General features: G+C 38.9%; 1 protein-coding gene across 2 annotated transcripts; it reads left to right on the forward strand.

The window, feature by feature from the left end:
* Window positions 1-138: 138 nt before the first annotated feature.
* LOC129187911 (ras-related protein Ral-B) lies at window positions 139-16167 on the forward strand. Of its 2 annotated transcripts, XM_054787725.1 has the most exons (6): window positions 145-303; window positions 2807-2898; window positions 9705-9885; window positions 11286-11494; window positions 14923-15100; window positions 15177-16167. In XM_054787725.1, exons 3-6 carry the CDS (start codon window positions 9772-9774, stop codon window positions 15297-15299), a joined length of 624 nt encoding a protein of 207 aa, XP_054643700.1. In that variant the 5' UTR covers window positions 145-303; window positions 2807-2898; window positions 9705-9771; the 3' UTR covers window positions 15300-16167. The 2 variants fall into 2 exon arrangements, with proteins under 2 accessions (XP_054643699.1, XP_054643700.1); XM_054787724.1 differs by lacking the exon at window positions 2807-2898 and having other exon boundaries at window positions 139-303.
* The last annotated feature ends 460 nt before the right edge of the window (window positions 16168-16627 follow it).

Consider the following 16627-nt stretch of genomic DNA (forward strand, 5'->3'; position numbering starts at 1 on the left):
CACATTGACACATTGATACAGTGTACGCGGTTGTCCGCCTAGCCCCGCCCACCTCTCTTGCTCACCATCATGGCGGACTTTGTATGCCAGAGTGTACTACAATCTGTCCGATTCTTTTGCGGCAACTGGGCGGTCCCATTTGTAGTGTCCTTGATAGAAAACCATCAGTTTTTACATCCGGAAGGTGGGGCTTTTGTCGCTCAAGCGGGTTAGCGTTTTTAGGGACCCAATGCATCGATATGGTCAATTAACGCAAGCTTCCAGATAACATCAGCCACTGGCAGAAATACATATCCTGTATTGGTAAGCATAGAAAATTGTACGAATTGTGTTGGATGTGGTGTTGGTGAACAAACAACTGTTTTTAAAGACAAACGAGCAACCAGCTGACAGCACAGCGTTGGTTTATTGAACGTTACGTGAACGATTGAAAATACACTAATAAACATGACCAGAATTGACTAAATTAAGTATTGTAGCTCGTGTTTACTTGCCGTTCTTGTTGTGGGAGTTTCCAGGTACGATTGCCTTGGTTGTATTACCACTTAATAGCATTAATGTCTTGTTAGTGGCAAGTTTACTCACTTATAGAAACTACGGTGATGACATGTTGACGATTTTGCATTAATATTGCTATAAGTTTTTTTTTTAAATACCAAATATGCCGATATTCATCTTTTAGTTCAGTTGACGTAGAATCCGACACTCAGGTAGTATAGCCTTATTAACAGCCTTAGCTCGCGCTAATCTTGAATTCACGTATTATTTAGAAATTTGCAAGGTAAAAATAGAATGTGGGGGTGGTTACGTTTATTTTTGTGTATTTACATTTTATTTTTCAATTAGTTAGATGTTTATTGTTGAAAAGTTTTTCTGCTTAGTAGGTGGCACACCCAACCCTGCTCTGGCTTTATGACCTCATATGATGTTCTCACTCTCAGTTAAGTCTGGACAAATAGTGCGGCCCGTGGCTTTTTTTATTGGCCCCTGGCACAGATGAAAGTCAAATTATTGAAATAAAAAACGTTGTAATCTAATGAGAAAATGTCATCATTTTATGATAATAATGTTGTAATATTATGAGGAACAATTATGTAATTTTAGTAGCCCAAAGTAGAAATATTAAACCAATGAAGTTGTAAATTTGGGAAAATAAGGTTGCAGAAAAAGTTATATGATGATATGAGAACAAAGTCAAAATACTATAGGAATAAAGTCATAATGATACAAGAGAAAATTTACCAAAATAAAGTAGAAAGTAGAAATAACTGGAATTTTTTCTAGCAAGAAAAAAAAGCTGCAATTGTATGTATACTTGTAACATGATGAGAAAAAAATAATGTCATTTTAGAGGCATAAAGTTGAAATGAGAAATGTTATTTTTTGTAAAAGTTGTAATATGATGAGAAACAACCAAAACAAAATAAAGTTTGCCATTTTTGGAAGAGTAGGTTGGGTAAAAAGTTATAACATTATGATTAAAATAAAATAAAAAACAATATGTGCATAAAGTCATAATATTGAGAAGATAGTTTACAAAGATTGTTTAAGAAGAAAGTTGAACTATTAGGAAAATTAATAAACAGCAAAAATGGGAGAGAAAGGACAAAGATTGAAGTTCATATAAATAATACGCTTTTTCACCTACAGTATATCACAAAGCTGAGATGCATTTTTTCCTGAATATACAGTGTATGTAACTTCTTAGCATGCATCCTTTCATTTGTATGTGGCCCTCAGTGGAAAAAGTTTGGACGCCACCAAGCTAGTAGGTGAAAATTCATTCTTGTGCTGAGCTATCAAACGTGCATGTCACTTTAGGGTACGTAAGGAATCTATCTTGATACCTTACTTTTATACCTTCCTTAGTCATCCATGAAAGCAGGTCTATTATCTTGGTGTTTTAGCCAAAACAAGATATTCACACATATCAGCTTTGAGTTTGGATAAGAGCAATCGACATTTTTGCCATTGATATCTTTGCAAAGCAAACCGCTGCGGAGATGTGTACGTAGAGCATGCGCAAGAACATTCCCACGCAAAGTATGGGATTTATCCACTCGTACTTGTGCGTAGGAAAATGCGTACAATTATTGACGACTCATCCCATGCATACACACAAAACCCAGTGGTAGAACAGTGAAGCTACAAATAGCTATGGCTGTGCCTGTCCAGTGATGGGCATTTTTGCCTCATTTCTGATGTGTTGCGGACCCAACCACTAAGTGTAGGTGTGTGCTTCATATTCATTTGGTCCATCTATGGTCTAATCGATTACTCCAATAATTAAAACCACGAGCTTTAAACTAATCGACTAAGAAAATGGTCGTTTGTTTTACTAAAGCTATTTGACAAACATTTCGATTTTGTTTTATTTAACATTATTTTTAACAGACTATTCAAGCGGCAACCTGGTGTTTGTGCACTTATTTGCTCTGTCCGTTCAAACCTTCTATTTCTGAATAAAGAGGCAGAAATACAGTATTGAATAATAAACACATACAGTATTGGGAGATGTAAAAGTGAAAGCACACATTGTTCTGCAGTTGTTGCCGAAATGTCCGCCCCGCCTCACGGCAGTCACGGTCAATGCACAGTCATCTCCCGTGGCACACTATCTGCCTGTCCTGGAGTCACCACCTCGGCGATTAGCGCGTCATGGGCTCTGAGCACGTAGCTAAAGCGCGCTTCTCGTTAAAAAACATATTATTATGCTCTCGTTAATTCCATAGTTTTATTTTACTGCGCAGTAACTTGCTTCAGACTCAACTCAAAACTACCTCACCTTTTCTTCTCTCCCGAGCAGTGAGACTCACTGCATACACTAGCCTACCTCCCCCTCCTTTGCTCATCCAATCAGCAGTCAGAGCGCAGTCTCGATGCATTCACGGACTTGAGGTTAGTCTGATATTTCACATTCTTTTAAAAAATGCACATCTCCCTTACTTTGGTGTTAAAATTAAATCACCGTGCTCAGCGAAGGGAGCCACAACAAGGAGGCTGAAGAGCCACGGGTTGCCGACCCCTGCCCTATGGACAAAATCATTATGAATCAAACACATACAGTTAGTGGTTTGGTTAGCTACATATCAGAAAAGAGGCAAAAATATTAAAAAAAAAGATGTTTGTGAGTATCTTGTTTAGCCTAGAACACAAAGATAATAGGTTTGCTTTCATGGATGAATAAAGGCAGAAAAATCTTCACATTTGAGAGGCTGGAATTAGAGGACATTTATCATTTGTAAATCAAAAAACGATGTATAGAATACCAAAATAGTTGTTGATTAATTGGAAAATCGATGAATTGTTGCAGCTCTAAACATTTTGTGTCAACAAAATAGTAATAGTAAGCAAGACAGGTTAGACTTAATCAATTCACACATTAGATTCCAATTCAATAATGCTGGCAACGACGCAATTTGGAAAGCTGCTCATTTCTAGGTGGCACACACATCCGAACAAGAGCAAAGTATGAAACTGGGCTCATTCAGCACGTCACACTTGAATGCAGTACAAAAAAAAAAACAACTACTCAAGGAAGACGCCTTACTCCTTCATTGCATAACAAGCGCTTTCATTGCAAATAGCGTGTTTACAATTCAAAGGCGAAACAAAATAATTTCAGCACGCGGACACACTGAGCTAGCAAGCTTTTTGGGTGCCGAGATCATTATTGGCAGAAAAAAACAATTCCGATATGACAAAATCTCTTTTTAAGCCAGTATCTGCCGATAATATTGGACATGCCCCGACAATATTGGACATCCATATATAAAACCCCTACTGCCCCCAACAAAACGTTACCATTTCCACCTGAAAATGTTGCAGTGTGCACAGGGCCTCAGTTGCATGACAACATCAGTGCCAGCATGTGATGTGAGGTCGAGAGTATTTGTCAGATTTGTCAGCAGTTACTGTCAACAAGGTGATAGAAGAGATAAACTGCACACCATTCCCTTCCACGCAGGTAGTCGAAAAATGCCAGTTTTTACAGGTAGTGTGAATTGGGCTATACCTTCAAGGAGACCACCTCCATCCATATTTTCTTCACTTACAGTTCCTGTACGTGTGGTGGCTTGGTTTCTTTGGGGCCTGATGGATAGAGAGATAATTATGTTGGAGCAATTTCAAGCACGCCCATTCAAGCAGGTTGAATCTGAAGTTGTGTCAGCCTACAAATTCACTGTTATGTTCTCGTAATTGCTGATAGGACTGCCTTCATCAAATTGCAGATGTTCGCCTCTGGTAAATTGTGTTAATTGCCTGAAGACATGGCAGAGTTTCCAGTTTTTTTTCTGCTCATCTCGTTGCACCGCAATGACAAACAATTGGTAAGTGAACAGGTTTTTTTGGTTCTCTGTCAGTGCTCTTCGCAGCTGCCTCAGTTTGCAGCCAACTCTCGCAGTGTTGGGCTGTTACAGATATAGCTAGGGATATATTGTCTCTAAGATGGATTTTTTTTTTTTTTGACCAGGTCACAATGTACCATTGTTGTTTTGCAGGAACGATTGCATGGCGTCCATTCTTGGTACCTAGAATGATGGTGCTGTTATATGAAGAGGATTATGTTGTGTAATTTTGATCTATCACAGTAGGGATGTCCCGATCCACAATTTTTGGCTTCCGATTCCATCCGATTTGTTTTAATAGTCTTACCAATCGTTTTTTTTTGGTTGTTTTTTTTTAATAATAACGAGCTTCTCTTACAAACATGAATTTGTGGAATTGAATATGGTTCTGAAAATAGCTCTTCAAAGCATTAAAAATAATGCAACCATAGTATTGCTGAGTTTACTTTTTTATTACACAGCATGACCAACAATGTTGTTTGGCTTTTGTAACAAACCTCTGTGAGTCAGGTCCCATCCAATAAAAGATAAAACCGGAAAAAATGGGCGTGCAATATACTGCTTTAGAATTTTTTTTTTTTTTTAACAAACTCTCTTAGGGCCCTATGAAATCTGTTTTATTTTTTCCAGAATTTTGTTTCCACTTATTTTACCAGCATAGAGTGTGTTCTATTTGGGTTAGGGAATAAAATGCAAAAATCCTTACATTTATTGATGCAATACATCATTGGCCCATTTTGTCCAGTAATTGAGAAATGGATGTAGCTTCGCCAACTAATTCCAATCGTGTTATTAATGTAAGATATTTTAATGACACCCTGATTTTGTTTACACAATTAGACAAATGTGACAGAGCGCGCTCTTATTTTTAAGGCCAAGAGCGCGCTCTTTTTATTTAAGGCCAGGAAGTGTGTTGTTTGTGTTGAGAATGGCAATTGACGGTTGATACGTGCTGGGTGCAAGATAAACGTGCCTCTCATATTTTTTCACTCAGAACTGTCGTCAGTGGGAAATGTAAAATGGTCCTTACATTAAAGCAGTAAACACAACACAATAAAAATATACTCAACTAGCCTGAGTCGTGTGCACACACGCGCACACACACACACACACACACACACACACAGCTGCACTAGCTAAACTAAGCTAACAGAGGAGTTTCCAAGGTTTTTGCCGCCGTTTCGACATGGTTAGTAGTGTTTGTGCGGTCCCTATTATAAGCAACCAGTGGTTAGAGCAGCACTCGAGCTGCCTACACCATGACAGTCGGGGCACAGTGAGAGGGAACTACCGCTGTAGCTACGGAGCACAATATCCAACGTCCATAGTGAAACTAACTTCACCGGTACAACGGTACACCGCGGCCTTGTCTGCATGGTGGTGTTGCGTTTTCTTCTTCTTGCGGTGGCACGAGTCGAGTACCAACCAGCTTTAAGTTGCGAACGTGATATGGCAACCGGATTGGCCTGATCTTGTGGCGGAAGCCGATATTATCTAATCTTCACAAATACAGTGGATCGGCAGCCGATCCTGATCCAGAAGGTCGGATGGGGACATCCCTAAAACACAGCATTGTGATTTAACACCTAGAAGCGGCATAAAAAATGGATGGATGGATGGATGGATGGCCTCAGATGAGACCGTACAGGTACTATGTTTGCACAGAAACATGTTGAATGATATGCAAGTGTTTGACAATGCGGTCCACTTGTTGTTGGAGTAGTGATAGCAGTGGTATCCCAGTGGATTGAAAGACTCTTCTGTGTAAGCCCCTTAGCTGGGCTTATTAGTATGCATTGTGGGGTCCTTTTGCTACATTTTTGTTGTGGGATTTTAAACTATTTCTGCAAAAGGTATTAATCTGACACTAATATGCTATTACTACATCATGAAGTACAATCAAAAGAGATACAATACAAGAGCTGAATGTTGTAGAATCTTTCTCTGGGGTTGTTCTGTTGCCAGTGGTACTGGTGCATTGCGTGGATAGAATCATAAAGGAGGAGGACTACCTCCAAATTATTCAAGCTCCTCTCAAATCAACAGCCAGACTGCTGAAACCTGGGACACACTTGGGTGTTCCAACAGGACCAAAATCTCAAACACATCAAAACTAATTTTGGAACAGATAAAGCAGACTTGGAATAAGCAAAATGGCCTAAAATCCACATTGCGCTATACATTGCAGTGTTTCCCACAGAGCTGCATTCAACATATGATGTAACCATAGAATTTGCAAAACTGGCCATGACGCATGTGCATATCATTTTTATGGATGAAAGTGAACAGGTAATGTTAGTAACATACTGTCTGTAGAAAACATGTGGATGTGAACAGGTACAGATGGAGGAGAGGGAAGCCTTTGCCTCAATGGGGATGGATACCCTGAGAGTCTAGGACTATGTTCACGCTGCAGGTCATTACGATTTTTTTTTCTCATATGTGACCTGTATCTGATTTTTTTTCAAGTCAGTGTAAACAGCACAATTCCGATTTTTTTTTTTTCAAATGCGATTCAGGCCTCATTCGTATGTGGATATAAATCTGAAATGTACAGTATGCGACCTGACTACAGTATGAACTGTCAGGTCGCATATATCCGACCTTTACATCACCAAAAGGCGTGTATTGCTGTGCTTACCAAGACTTTAGAGCAGGGGTGTCAAACTCGTGCCATCGAGGGCCGAGACACTGCAGGTTTTCTTTCCAGCCAGTCACTAAAGCAGGTGATTTCAATGATCAACACCTTCAGTTTGAGGGAAGGAGCTCATCAATTAAAACACCTGCTGAAGAAACTGGTTGGGGAGAAAACCTGCAGCGTCTCGGCCCTCCAAGGAATGAGTTTGACACATGTGCTTTAGAGGGACTTACCGGTGTGGGCAAAAGCTCTTCTTGTCGTCTGAAAAAAAAAATAAAAAATTTAAGTGTCAGTGAAGCGGCTCATGGTTCCTGCCAACCACACGCTCCTTGGAACAGACGTCACAGCAAGTCCTCCACAAACTCCAGGACCATTTGGTTAAGAAAATATTGACTCCTATTGCACAAAATCCTTGAAATTGCCACAAACGTGCCGAGGAGCGCATGCACACTGCAGCAATCTTTACTTCCGTAAACACACGGAAATGGGTGTGACGTCGTGCTTCAGACGTTGAGATGTCACGAGATTAGAACATGAACATATATTAGCCGCACCGATGTATAAGCCGCAGGGTTCAAAGTTTGACAAAAAAGGTAGTGGCTTATATACCGGAAATTACGGTAAACATAGTACCATCGCTTCTCCAAAATAGCCAATAATTGCAGTGATTTCAAGTGCTAGGCATGGTCTGTTTTGCATCATGCCGCAGCTTCTTCTTGGGTTCCTTGTCCGGGTGATGTTTGAGGTGGGCTCAGAGGTTTGTTCCTGAGTATTTTACATTTGAACAGCTTGCAAACCGTCATACTTCTATCAAAAGGGTGCTTTTTAAAGTGTTTTTAAGTGTTCCCATGCATATGATTTTAAGCACTGAGGTGCTGGACCATTTAGCTGCCATTATCTCTCTTGCATGACTACGGGAACCGGAACAGGAAGGCGTCAGCGTCTCAGTAACTTGCTAGAAATGCTCTATAGTGACAGTAGCTGACCTAATCACTGTTCTAGGCGGAACTTGGGGGGATTTCAGTAGGACTTAATATCTATTTGCGGCTGAAAGATTGATGCTTTCTTTGCAAATTAATATCGATATATATGACAAGATTGATAAACTCGACCAGCCCTAATTAATATGCTCCTGAAATTATTGAAACCAGGAGGCTTTTATCAGACCAGGAAAACCTCTTCAAACCTTGTCACAAAGTTTTACAATTTCGGGCACTGTTTTGGAATTTTTACAGTTGTGTCATCCAAGTTTCACAATTATATACGTATTATTCATTGTCTTTTGTCAAAATGTCAGAGGGGTCAACTGTTATGGAATTTAATATGCCCAGCTTTGTCTGCTGCCTCATCTACAGAAGTACTAGCACAAAACTGTACATAATGTGCTTCTGAGAAATGTAATCGAAGGAATCGCCTATTTATGCAGCCTTGTTTGGCAACAGCGTCTGTTGTTGTTTCTGTCCTCTTTCGTCATTATCAGCGGGAGTCCTGCATCTTGCTTGCTAAGTGGGAGGAAATTCTGTCCTATTTTTTTTTTTTTTTCAAAGGCGAGTCTTGATTAAATCCTGTAGTCAGTCCTGCACTGTGTTATCTATATTTCAGGAGCTCAGCAGCCCAAATGGTCTCTTAGACTGCCCCTCCTATTCCAAAGCCCCAATCCCCCTAAAGCAGATCAGCACTCAACAAACTCATCTCCCATATGTGGGTCAGGCCTAAATAGGATTTCCACTTTTGCCATTGCTCCAACTATGTGTTGTATTTCAAACTTGCATTGAAAAATCTGCACTAGACGCATTGTACATTTTTTTTTCTTCATTTTTGTATTTTTGATTGCTTTAGTTACAAATTTATTTGTACATGGAAGTGGGTTACATTTAAATAATTTAGGTTGAGACTCCCTCCTCTGTTTAAATGCTGATTGTGGCACATTTTCTTTTAAGTGTGTGTTTCATTCATGTGGGCATCCTGTCTATAAACCCTTTCACTGACCTGCTGTGATAACAAAGGCAGGAAGAGCACACAGTAGACTTACTTCCTGGTCAGGCAGAGAGGAACGATGATGCCACGTCCTCAGCATCTGTTCACAATAGTTTGTTCACATAATGCAAGCCATGTGTTCCCATGTTCTTTTGGACAATGTTGTGTACTGTGACCAGTAATGTGATGGTGTAATGCCAACATCCCTGAAATTTCTGTTTTGACACAAGTAATGGTCACAACATGATTTTAAAGCTTATTTTCAGTGGAATATTTATATTAATGACACTTACAGTGTATTGTTTTTTACACACATTAATTGTTTTTTTTTTTTTTTAAGAACAGACCAACAGGCAGGCATATACAATGCAGTAAAGAAGCTCTTTGTTGGAAATTATGCCTGACCTAAGTGGAAAATATGGAAGTCAGGTGAAAGCAATTGACTCTAAGCTGTTACCCTGACAGGCTGTAACCCATACTGTGCAAATAGATAACCAGCAACTGCTCCCTTCCTCATAAGCAGCCTGAATCAAGATGACTTATAATCCATTTCATAAGGATGTCTCGGGGCAGCCAATGATAGTGTCATTACATATAATCAACTGCAGGAACCTCACAATGGTGGACTTCACAAAGTTGTAGGATTTGGGAGATGGCGCTAATTAAAGGGAAGACACTCTGTCTTGTTATGAGTGGGTTTCATGTGTGGTGGTTCTGAGCTGTCCTCTTGTTATTGACAGGATGTGTCAAGAGTGCTGAGAAGTCTGCTTGAAGGCGTCCCAGAGGGAAACAAAGACCACTTCAATCATGGCAACCAGTAAAAGTAAAAACCAGAGTTCACTTGCGCTGCACAAAGTCATAATGGTGGGCAGTGGCGGGGTGGGGAAGTCCGCTCTCACCTTACAGTTTATGTATGATGAGGTGAGTCATCAGCTTAAAGGAAAACTGTACTTAAAAATTTTTTTTTGGCAGTAATCCACAATCCTTATGTGAAACATGAACACATTTATTTCTCTTTTCTGTGCGTTCTAACGAGAAAACGAGTTAGCATCAGCCAGCTAACATCACACATCATGGGGGGCACCTATTACGACAATAAAGCCCTAAAAAACTCCAAAAAACGGCAACGGTTTTCCATTTACATAACTAACCTGTATATTAACCAATGTACAGCGATATTGTTATTGTAGCAGCTAACATGAAAAACTATATTTATCTAGCGGAGTAACACAACGCCCGGCTCCCGATCCGATCCGATTTTATTTTTATTTTTTTTAAAATAATTTTTAAAAAATAATTAAAAAAAAATAATTTTTAATAGTACTAAGCTTGTTTGTTTGTTTGTTACAAACATGAATTTGACCAACTATCGTTTGGCTTTTGTGAGAAACATCTGAGTCAGGTCCCTACCGTAATCCAATAAAAGAGCCAATAAAAGTCCATCCAATAAAAAATAAAATTGAAAAAAATGAGCGTGCCAAACACTTTTAGGGTAGGATTAACCATTTGCCTTGGTTATAGGTCAATTTGTGGTGTGATTTAGAATATGACTTTTTTTTTTTTTTTAACAAACTCTCTTCTTTTAACAAACTCTCTTAGGGCTTTATGAAATCCGTTTTCCCAAATTCTGTTTTATTTTTTCCCCAATTCTGTTTTTTCCATTTTCATTTTTTAGTATTCTGTTTTGTGTGTGCTATTTGGGTTGGAATAAAATGTCCATTAACTGCAAAAATCCTTACATTTATTGATGCAATACATCATTGGCCGATTTTGTTCAGTAATTGAGAAATGGACGTAGCTTTATGGATGTAACTTTTCTAATGGGATGTCAGCCTCAGCACATATTGCAACAAAATCTTCAACAAACTAATGCTCGTGCTTGTGATTAAGGATAATGGAGACACAGATGTAATTCCAATCGTGTTATTAATGTAAGAAATTCTTATGGCACCCTTATTTTGTTTACACACATAGACAAATGTGACAGAGCGCATTTATTTTGACGTCCAGAAATGTGACATTGATATGGGCTGGATGCAAGAATAAACGTGCCTCTTGTATTTTTTTCACTCAGATACTGCATGTTGTGAATGGACATTGTAAAATGGTCCTTACATTCTAAAATTGTACTTACATTAAAGCGGTAACACACAACGCGGTGAAAATATATACTCATCCAGTCTGAGTCACACAGCGATTTAAGGATGTGTTTGTAATTTTTTTGCCCAGTAATCATACTTGTTATCCCATAAGCTACTTTAATAGGTGTTGTTTTCCGCGGTTTTGTTATTCTCTAAGGTAATAAAATGTATCATTCACAGTTTGTGGAGGACTACGAGCCCACCAAGGCTGACAGCTACAGAAAGAAAGTGGTTCTGGATGGAGAAGAGGTCCAGATCGACATCCTGGACACAGCCGGCCAGGAGGACTACGCCGCCATCAGGGACAACTATTTTCGCAGCGGGGAGGGCTTCCTGCTCGTATTCTCCATCACGGAGCATGAGTCATTCACTGCCACTGTAGAGTTCAGGTACTGTACCAATGTGTGGGAGAACAAGTATAGTATGAAACCTGGGAACCGTGGCTGGTGTCAGTTGCACACCCCTTTGTGCTTGGAATAGCTCAATTTTTCTGCCACTGTGATATCCCAATTTTTAACATGTCAAGATCCAAATTAGAAATTTATAGTACATATAAATAAATGATGAAGAACACAGCAGACATGAATTTATTACAAGAAGCATGAATCTGAAAGTGGAGTGTGCCTTGATGAAAAAAGCTCACAGCGTTTTTCTCAAATAGGCCCAATAAAAAGCCAAGATCTATTCTGGACCTTGACCATAAATTTGGAAAGGCTGCCGTAAACTAACGACACTAATGGAGGGCATCCAGCATTTATTTTCTTCTCCTTGACTTATTGAGTGTTGAATGTGGGGGAAAAAAAGTCAGGGTGTCATCTCTCACGCCAACATCAGATATGGATACTGTTGCTGTCTGACATCTAAATACTGTTACGGTCAGAAGTTTACATACACCCGTCATTATCAGTTTTGCGCCCGTTTTTTTAATTGTCCATATGTCAACTTTTTTCTTAAATAATCTTTATAGATTTCCTTTTAGTAATATTATGACTTTATTCCCTTAATATTATAACCTTTTCCCCAACCTAATTTGCCAAAATTTGCAACTTCATTCTTTTTTTTGTTTTTCATATTGCGACTATTAATAATAAATGAAAAATTATTTAATATTTAAACTCTACGCTACTGCAATGACATTATTTTTCCTACCAGTTTATCCTAGTAAATTGCGATTTTCGTTCTCGTTAGAATGGCACTGTTTTTTTGCATTTCTGGTATTTTTTTCAAACTATTTCAACTGTCCTCTCGTTAATTTTATTATCATAATTTAAAATGTAACTTTTGGAAAATTTATTTTCCAAAACATTTTTATTTTTATTGTTTTGTTTTGTTCGTTTAGCGTATTACGACTTTTAACATTTTTTTATTTTCCTAAATATTTCAACTTTGTGATACAAAAATGTCGTTAATTTTCCTCATAATGATATGAAGTTATTCTCACAAAATTACGTCTTTTTCATGGTATATTACAACTTTTTTTGTCTTAATATTTTGACTTTATTCTTATAAAATTACTGCTGGTTTTTCTATTTTTACTATTTATTTTTAGCTTTCTTAGCTTTCGTAAATATTTTAGAATGTGCTGTGTGGCAAGTAAAAAAAAAAAAAAAAAAAAAAAAGAACAATAAAAACAGCTGCGGGCTGCAGATTGCCCCGAGGTCACCTTTGGACACCCTTGGATTATACAGCGGTACCTCGTTTTTTGTTATTAGTTTGTTCCAAAAGGTTAGAAAAAAACTATGAATGAATGATTAGTTTGAGTGAATAATTAGTTTTACAGGCAGACAACAATGTGAAATAATTATACAGTAAATGATGAAGGAAATGGACAAATGAACATTTAACATCATGTTTACCTTCATTAAAGACTCTTGTTGGCAAAGACACAATAAAAAAAAAAAAAACATGAACCATGAGTCACCAACATGAAGGGTGCTTTGTTTGAGCACTGGATTCCTCTGAATAATACAGTACAGGGTTTTTTTTTTTTTTTTTTTTTAATAATTGGCTTCACAAGTTGGAATTTATTTGGAATTTTCTCTTAAGTTTTTACTGTAAGATGTGAGATGCCTGCTCGTAGCACCCCACCATTTCCAGACCAACCACTCGATGTCCTTCCCTTCTCACTCAAGCTTGACAACAATGGCCATAAACATGGCATGCACCTCATGGCGCTATAGAAAGCGAATAGCACACACAAATGTGCAAGGTGCATTTACAGGCATCTGGTTATTCCGCATTATTTTTTTTCTCTCCAGGAAAAGACCTGTGACCCACTTTTGGGTTGTGACTAGGGATGCGCCTATCAGAATTTAATGCTGCCGATTCCGATCATCCAGGACTGAAATAGGCTGATACCGATGACATGGATTAATTGTACATTTTTTAATGTATTTATAATGCCATTGGCTAACAATATAATGGTAATAGTGATATCATTAATAGTGCTATTGGCCAGGGGTGCCGTATAAAGGGGAAAAGTCAGGACAATTCAGAATTCAAAGTCAGAATTCCTGGCTGCACTCCTGCTACCGGCTATGTGATATGAAAACAAGAAGCATAAGATATGAAAACAAGAAGCATAAAATCACATTAATTTAGACAAAAACATATTTTACTTACTTTTTGAAGAGAACATATATCACTGCATGGTGGAACTTCCAGATGATGACACGCCTTCTTTAAGGAGACTTTGGATGTGAGAGTACATTGATGGAACTTCCAGGTACGTTAGAGAGCACTCGGCAAATTCGGTGTCTTCCACTGCTGAGAAAGGCTGGTCATCTCGTGCCATGAATTCAATTATTTTTCGGGTTATTAGCTTAGCCTTCTGACTGTCACACACACATATGCACGCGTGTTAGCCACATGGCTGCATTAGCTGCCGTATGACTGTTGATCACACCGTGAGCCTCAAACTCCCCATACTCCGTAAATGTTCTTCAAATGCCATATTAAACTTTTTGAACAGGCTGCCCCTGCAAGATGCGTTGATAGTTAAGTTCCACACGGCAGACATGATTGTTATTGTGGGAAAAGTGGGAGGACGATGACGGCAAAGACGTTAGGTAGGTTAAGACACTACACTGCGCGAAAGGATTACTGCGAGCTGCAATAGTGCTAGCCCCAGGTAGCTGCTTTTGTGATCAGCGTTCAAAGGCATTTACTGGCGTATTCCTATCTCATGAGTTTTCACGGAAATCAGCCGATACTGATTGGTGGCCGATCGATCGGCGCACCTGTAGGTGTGACCCATCAGTTGAGAATCGCTGCTGTAGATCATTAAGGGCCCAAAATAGCACATTCAAGCCCATAGTGAGAGTATGTAAACCTCTGAAATGAGGTGCATGAGATTGGATTTCATATTCGATATACCAACTATACCAATATTGTTCTGCACATCGTTACAGCAACTCTTAGCAGTTATGAGGTAGCACCTCTTCTCTCAAACTAATGTCAGGGCACATCTCGTGGAATGAACAGATGCTTCTTTTACTGTGATGCCACTGGATACATTTCACAAATAAACACTGTCTGTGCAAAAAAAGACAAAGCAATATGCAATGTAAGTTTTAGAAAAAAGTGCCATATTTTTTTAAACATCTGTTTCAACAACAAAAAAAACCATGCCCAGTAGTCATCTAAAATATCATGTTCTCCTACGAGCAACAATAAATTCACAAATAAAAATCCATTTAAATAATGCTGGTAATTTACAGTTTGGTAATGTGCACATTTCTATGTGGCATACCACATAGAAGAACAAACTGCAAAGTATGAAACAAATAAACATGACCAGTATATTGTGTGCTTACAGGGAGCAGATCCTGCGAGTGAAAGCAGAGGAGGATAAGATCCCGCTCCTCCTGGTTGGAAATAAGTCGGACTTGGAGGAACGTCGGCAGGTGTCCGTGGACGGGGCCCGCGGTAAGGCTGAAGAGTGGGCTGTCCAGTACGTCGAGACATCCGCGAAAACCAGGGCCAACGTTGACAAGGTACACACGCAAACATTCGGCCTTTTGACTCCTGTTGCTTTTATACCGAAGCTTTTTTCTTCATCTTTCACTCCAGGTATTCTTTGACCTGATGCGTGACATACGGGGGAAGAAAATGTCAGAAAACAAAGACAAAAACGGAAAAGGAAAGAATAAGAAGAAAAAGAAGACCTTCAGAGAGAGATGCTGTCTACTCTGAGTTCCTCGAGGACCTTAATAATGCACAGGACAACTGCTAAGAAGGGGGAGTCAAGCAGATCATTTCTGCCATTGCCATTAAAAAAATATTTTTTGTATCACCAGTATGAATTTTTGGTCTTAAATATATATTTTTTTGGGCTGCTGTGCAATTGGAAGTTGACCACTGTCCTGACTGCATTGCCCGATGAACTGCCACTGACACACTTTATCTCCAGATATCCTCTTCTTGTATGGAACTCAGAGAGGCTGCCTTTGACTACGCCCCAGAGGGCGTCACCCATCAACTTAGCGGCGCCCTTATTGTCCACCCGTCCATTTTCTATGCCGTTTATCCTCACTATGGTCGCGGGTGCCCTTATTGTCTTTGCTTTAATTTACATTATTGTCTTGTTTTATTACAAGCTTTGAAGCTTTTCGATTTGTTGCTCCGTTCAACTAAATTTACAGCAAATCTATTTTTTAATTAACATTATTCAGGATTTTTCTTGATATGCCTTTGATATGGGGCCTAAATATCTACCATTGGGATTATGTTTTCCAGAAAAAAGTCCCACTTTGTTTTTGCATAAGGTGCCCCATCATATTGATGTCATGTGACCCATCCCACCGTCCCCATGCATGCACTACAAGGTCTATTTGCTTATTTGAGAGTTTCTGCCAGCAATATTACTGATGAAGACCTAAAGTGGAGCTTCAATGATAATACATAGGTTTCAACTTCCATTTCATCAAGGTTAACGGGAAATACAGTACTTGTAGTAATCATTCTTTGTCATTTATTCTCTATGTTCCTTATATTTCCATGACTGTGACTATGCTTTTATTTCTATGCTGTGATTGTTGCTGAATAAATGTTTTTATATATACACTGGATATTAGTTTCTCTCAGGACATGACACGTTTACATTTTTGCTGTGACGTAATTTTAACAACTGATTTTTATGGCCAAATGTTTAAAAAAGAGAAAGAAAAATATACCTTTTCATTCTGAAAAACTTTCCTGGTAGCCTGGCTAACTTCCATTTGGTTCTGCGAACTTGTACCATTTCTCTCATGTAGTTGTTTATGGTGTGTGTGTGTGTGTTGGAGGAGGACATATCTCCTGCACAATTTCAAAAGTCAGTTTTGGTCCGCTGTAGTTTTTGCCATCTATGAACAATGTTTCACTATGTAAAATCATGCACTAGGACCAAGCGGAAAATGGCCGTTCACCTTAAAAATTTATTGGCGCTGCGTTTGTGCTAGCGCGTGATTGGTCGTCCCTGCTGTCACTCCATAATCACCGGCGTTTTGCTGGTTTCCAAGGAGTTCGTGTTCATCTGCTGT

Source organism: Dunckerocampus dactyliophorus, chromosome 9, assembly GCF_027744805.1.
Source record: "Dunckerocampus dactyliophorus isolate RoL2022-P2 chromosome 9, RoL_Ddac_1.1, whole genome shotgun sequence".
NCBI classification, from domain to species: Eukaryota; Metazoa; Chordata; class Actinopteri; order Syngnathiformes; family Syngnathidae; genus Dunckerocampus; species Dunckerocampus dactyliophorus.

Coding starts and splice junctions, on each gene's coding strand:
- LOC129187911 (XM_054787724.1), top strand. CDS start 9,772: ATGGCAACCAGTAAAAGTAAAAACCAGAGTTCACTTGCGCTGCACAAA. Junction 9,886..11,285: donor TACAGTTTATGTATGATGAG/GTGAGTCATCAG, acceptor TATCATTCACAG/TTTGTGGAGGACTACGAGCC. Junction 15,101..15,176: donor CCAGGGCCAACGTTGACAAG/GTACACACGCAA, acceptor CTTTCACTCCAG/GTATTCTTTGACCTGATGCG.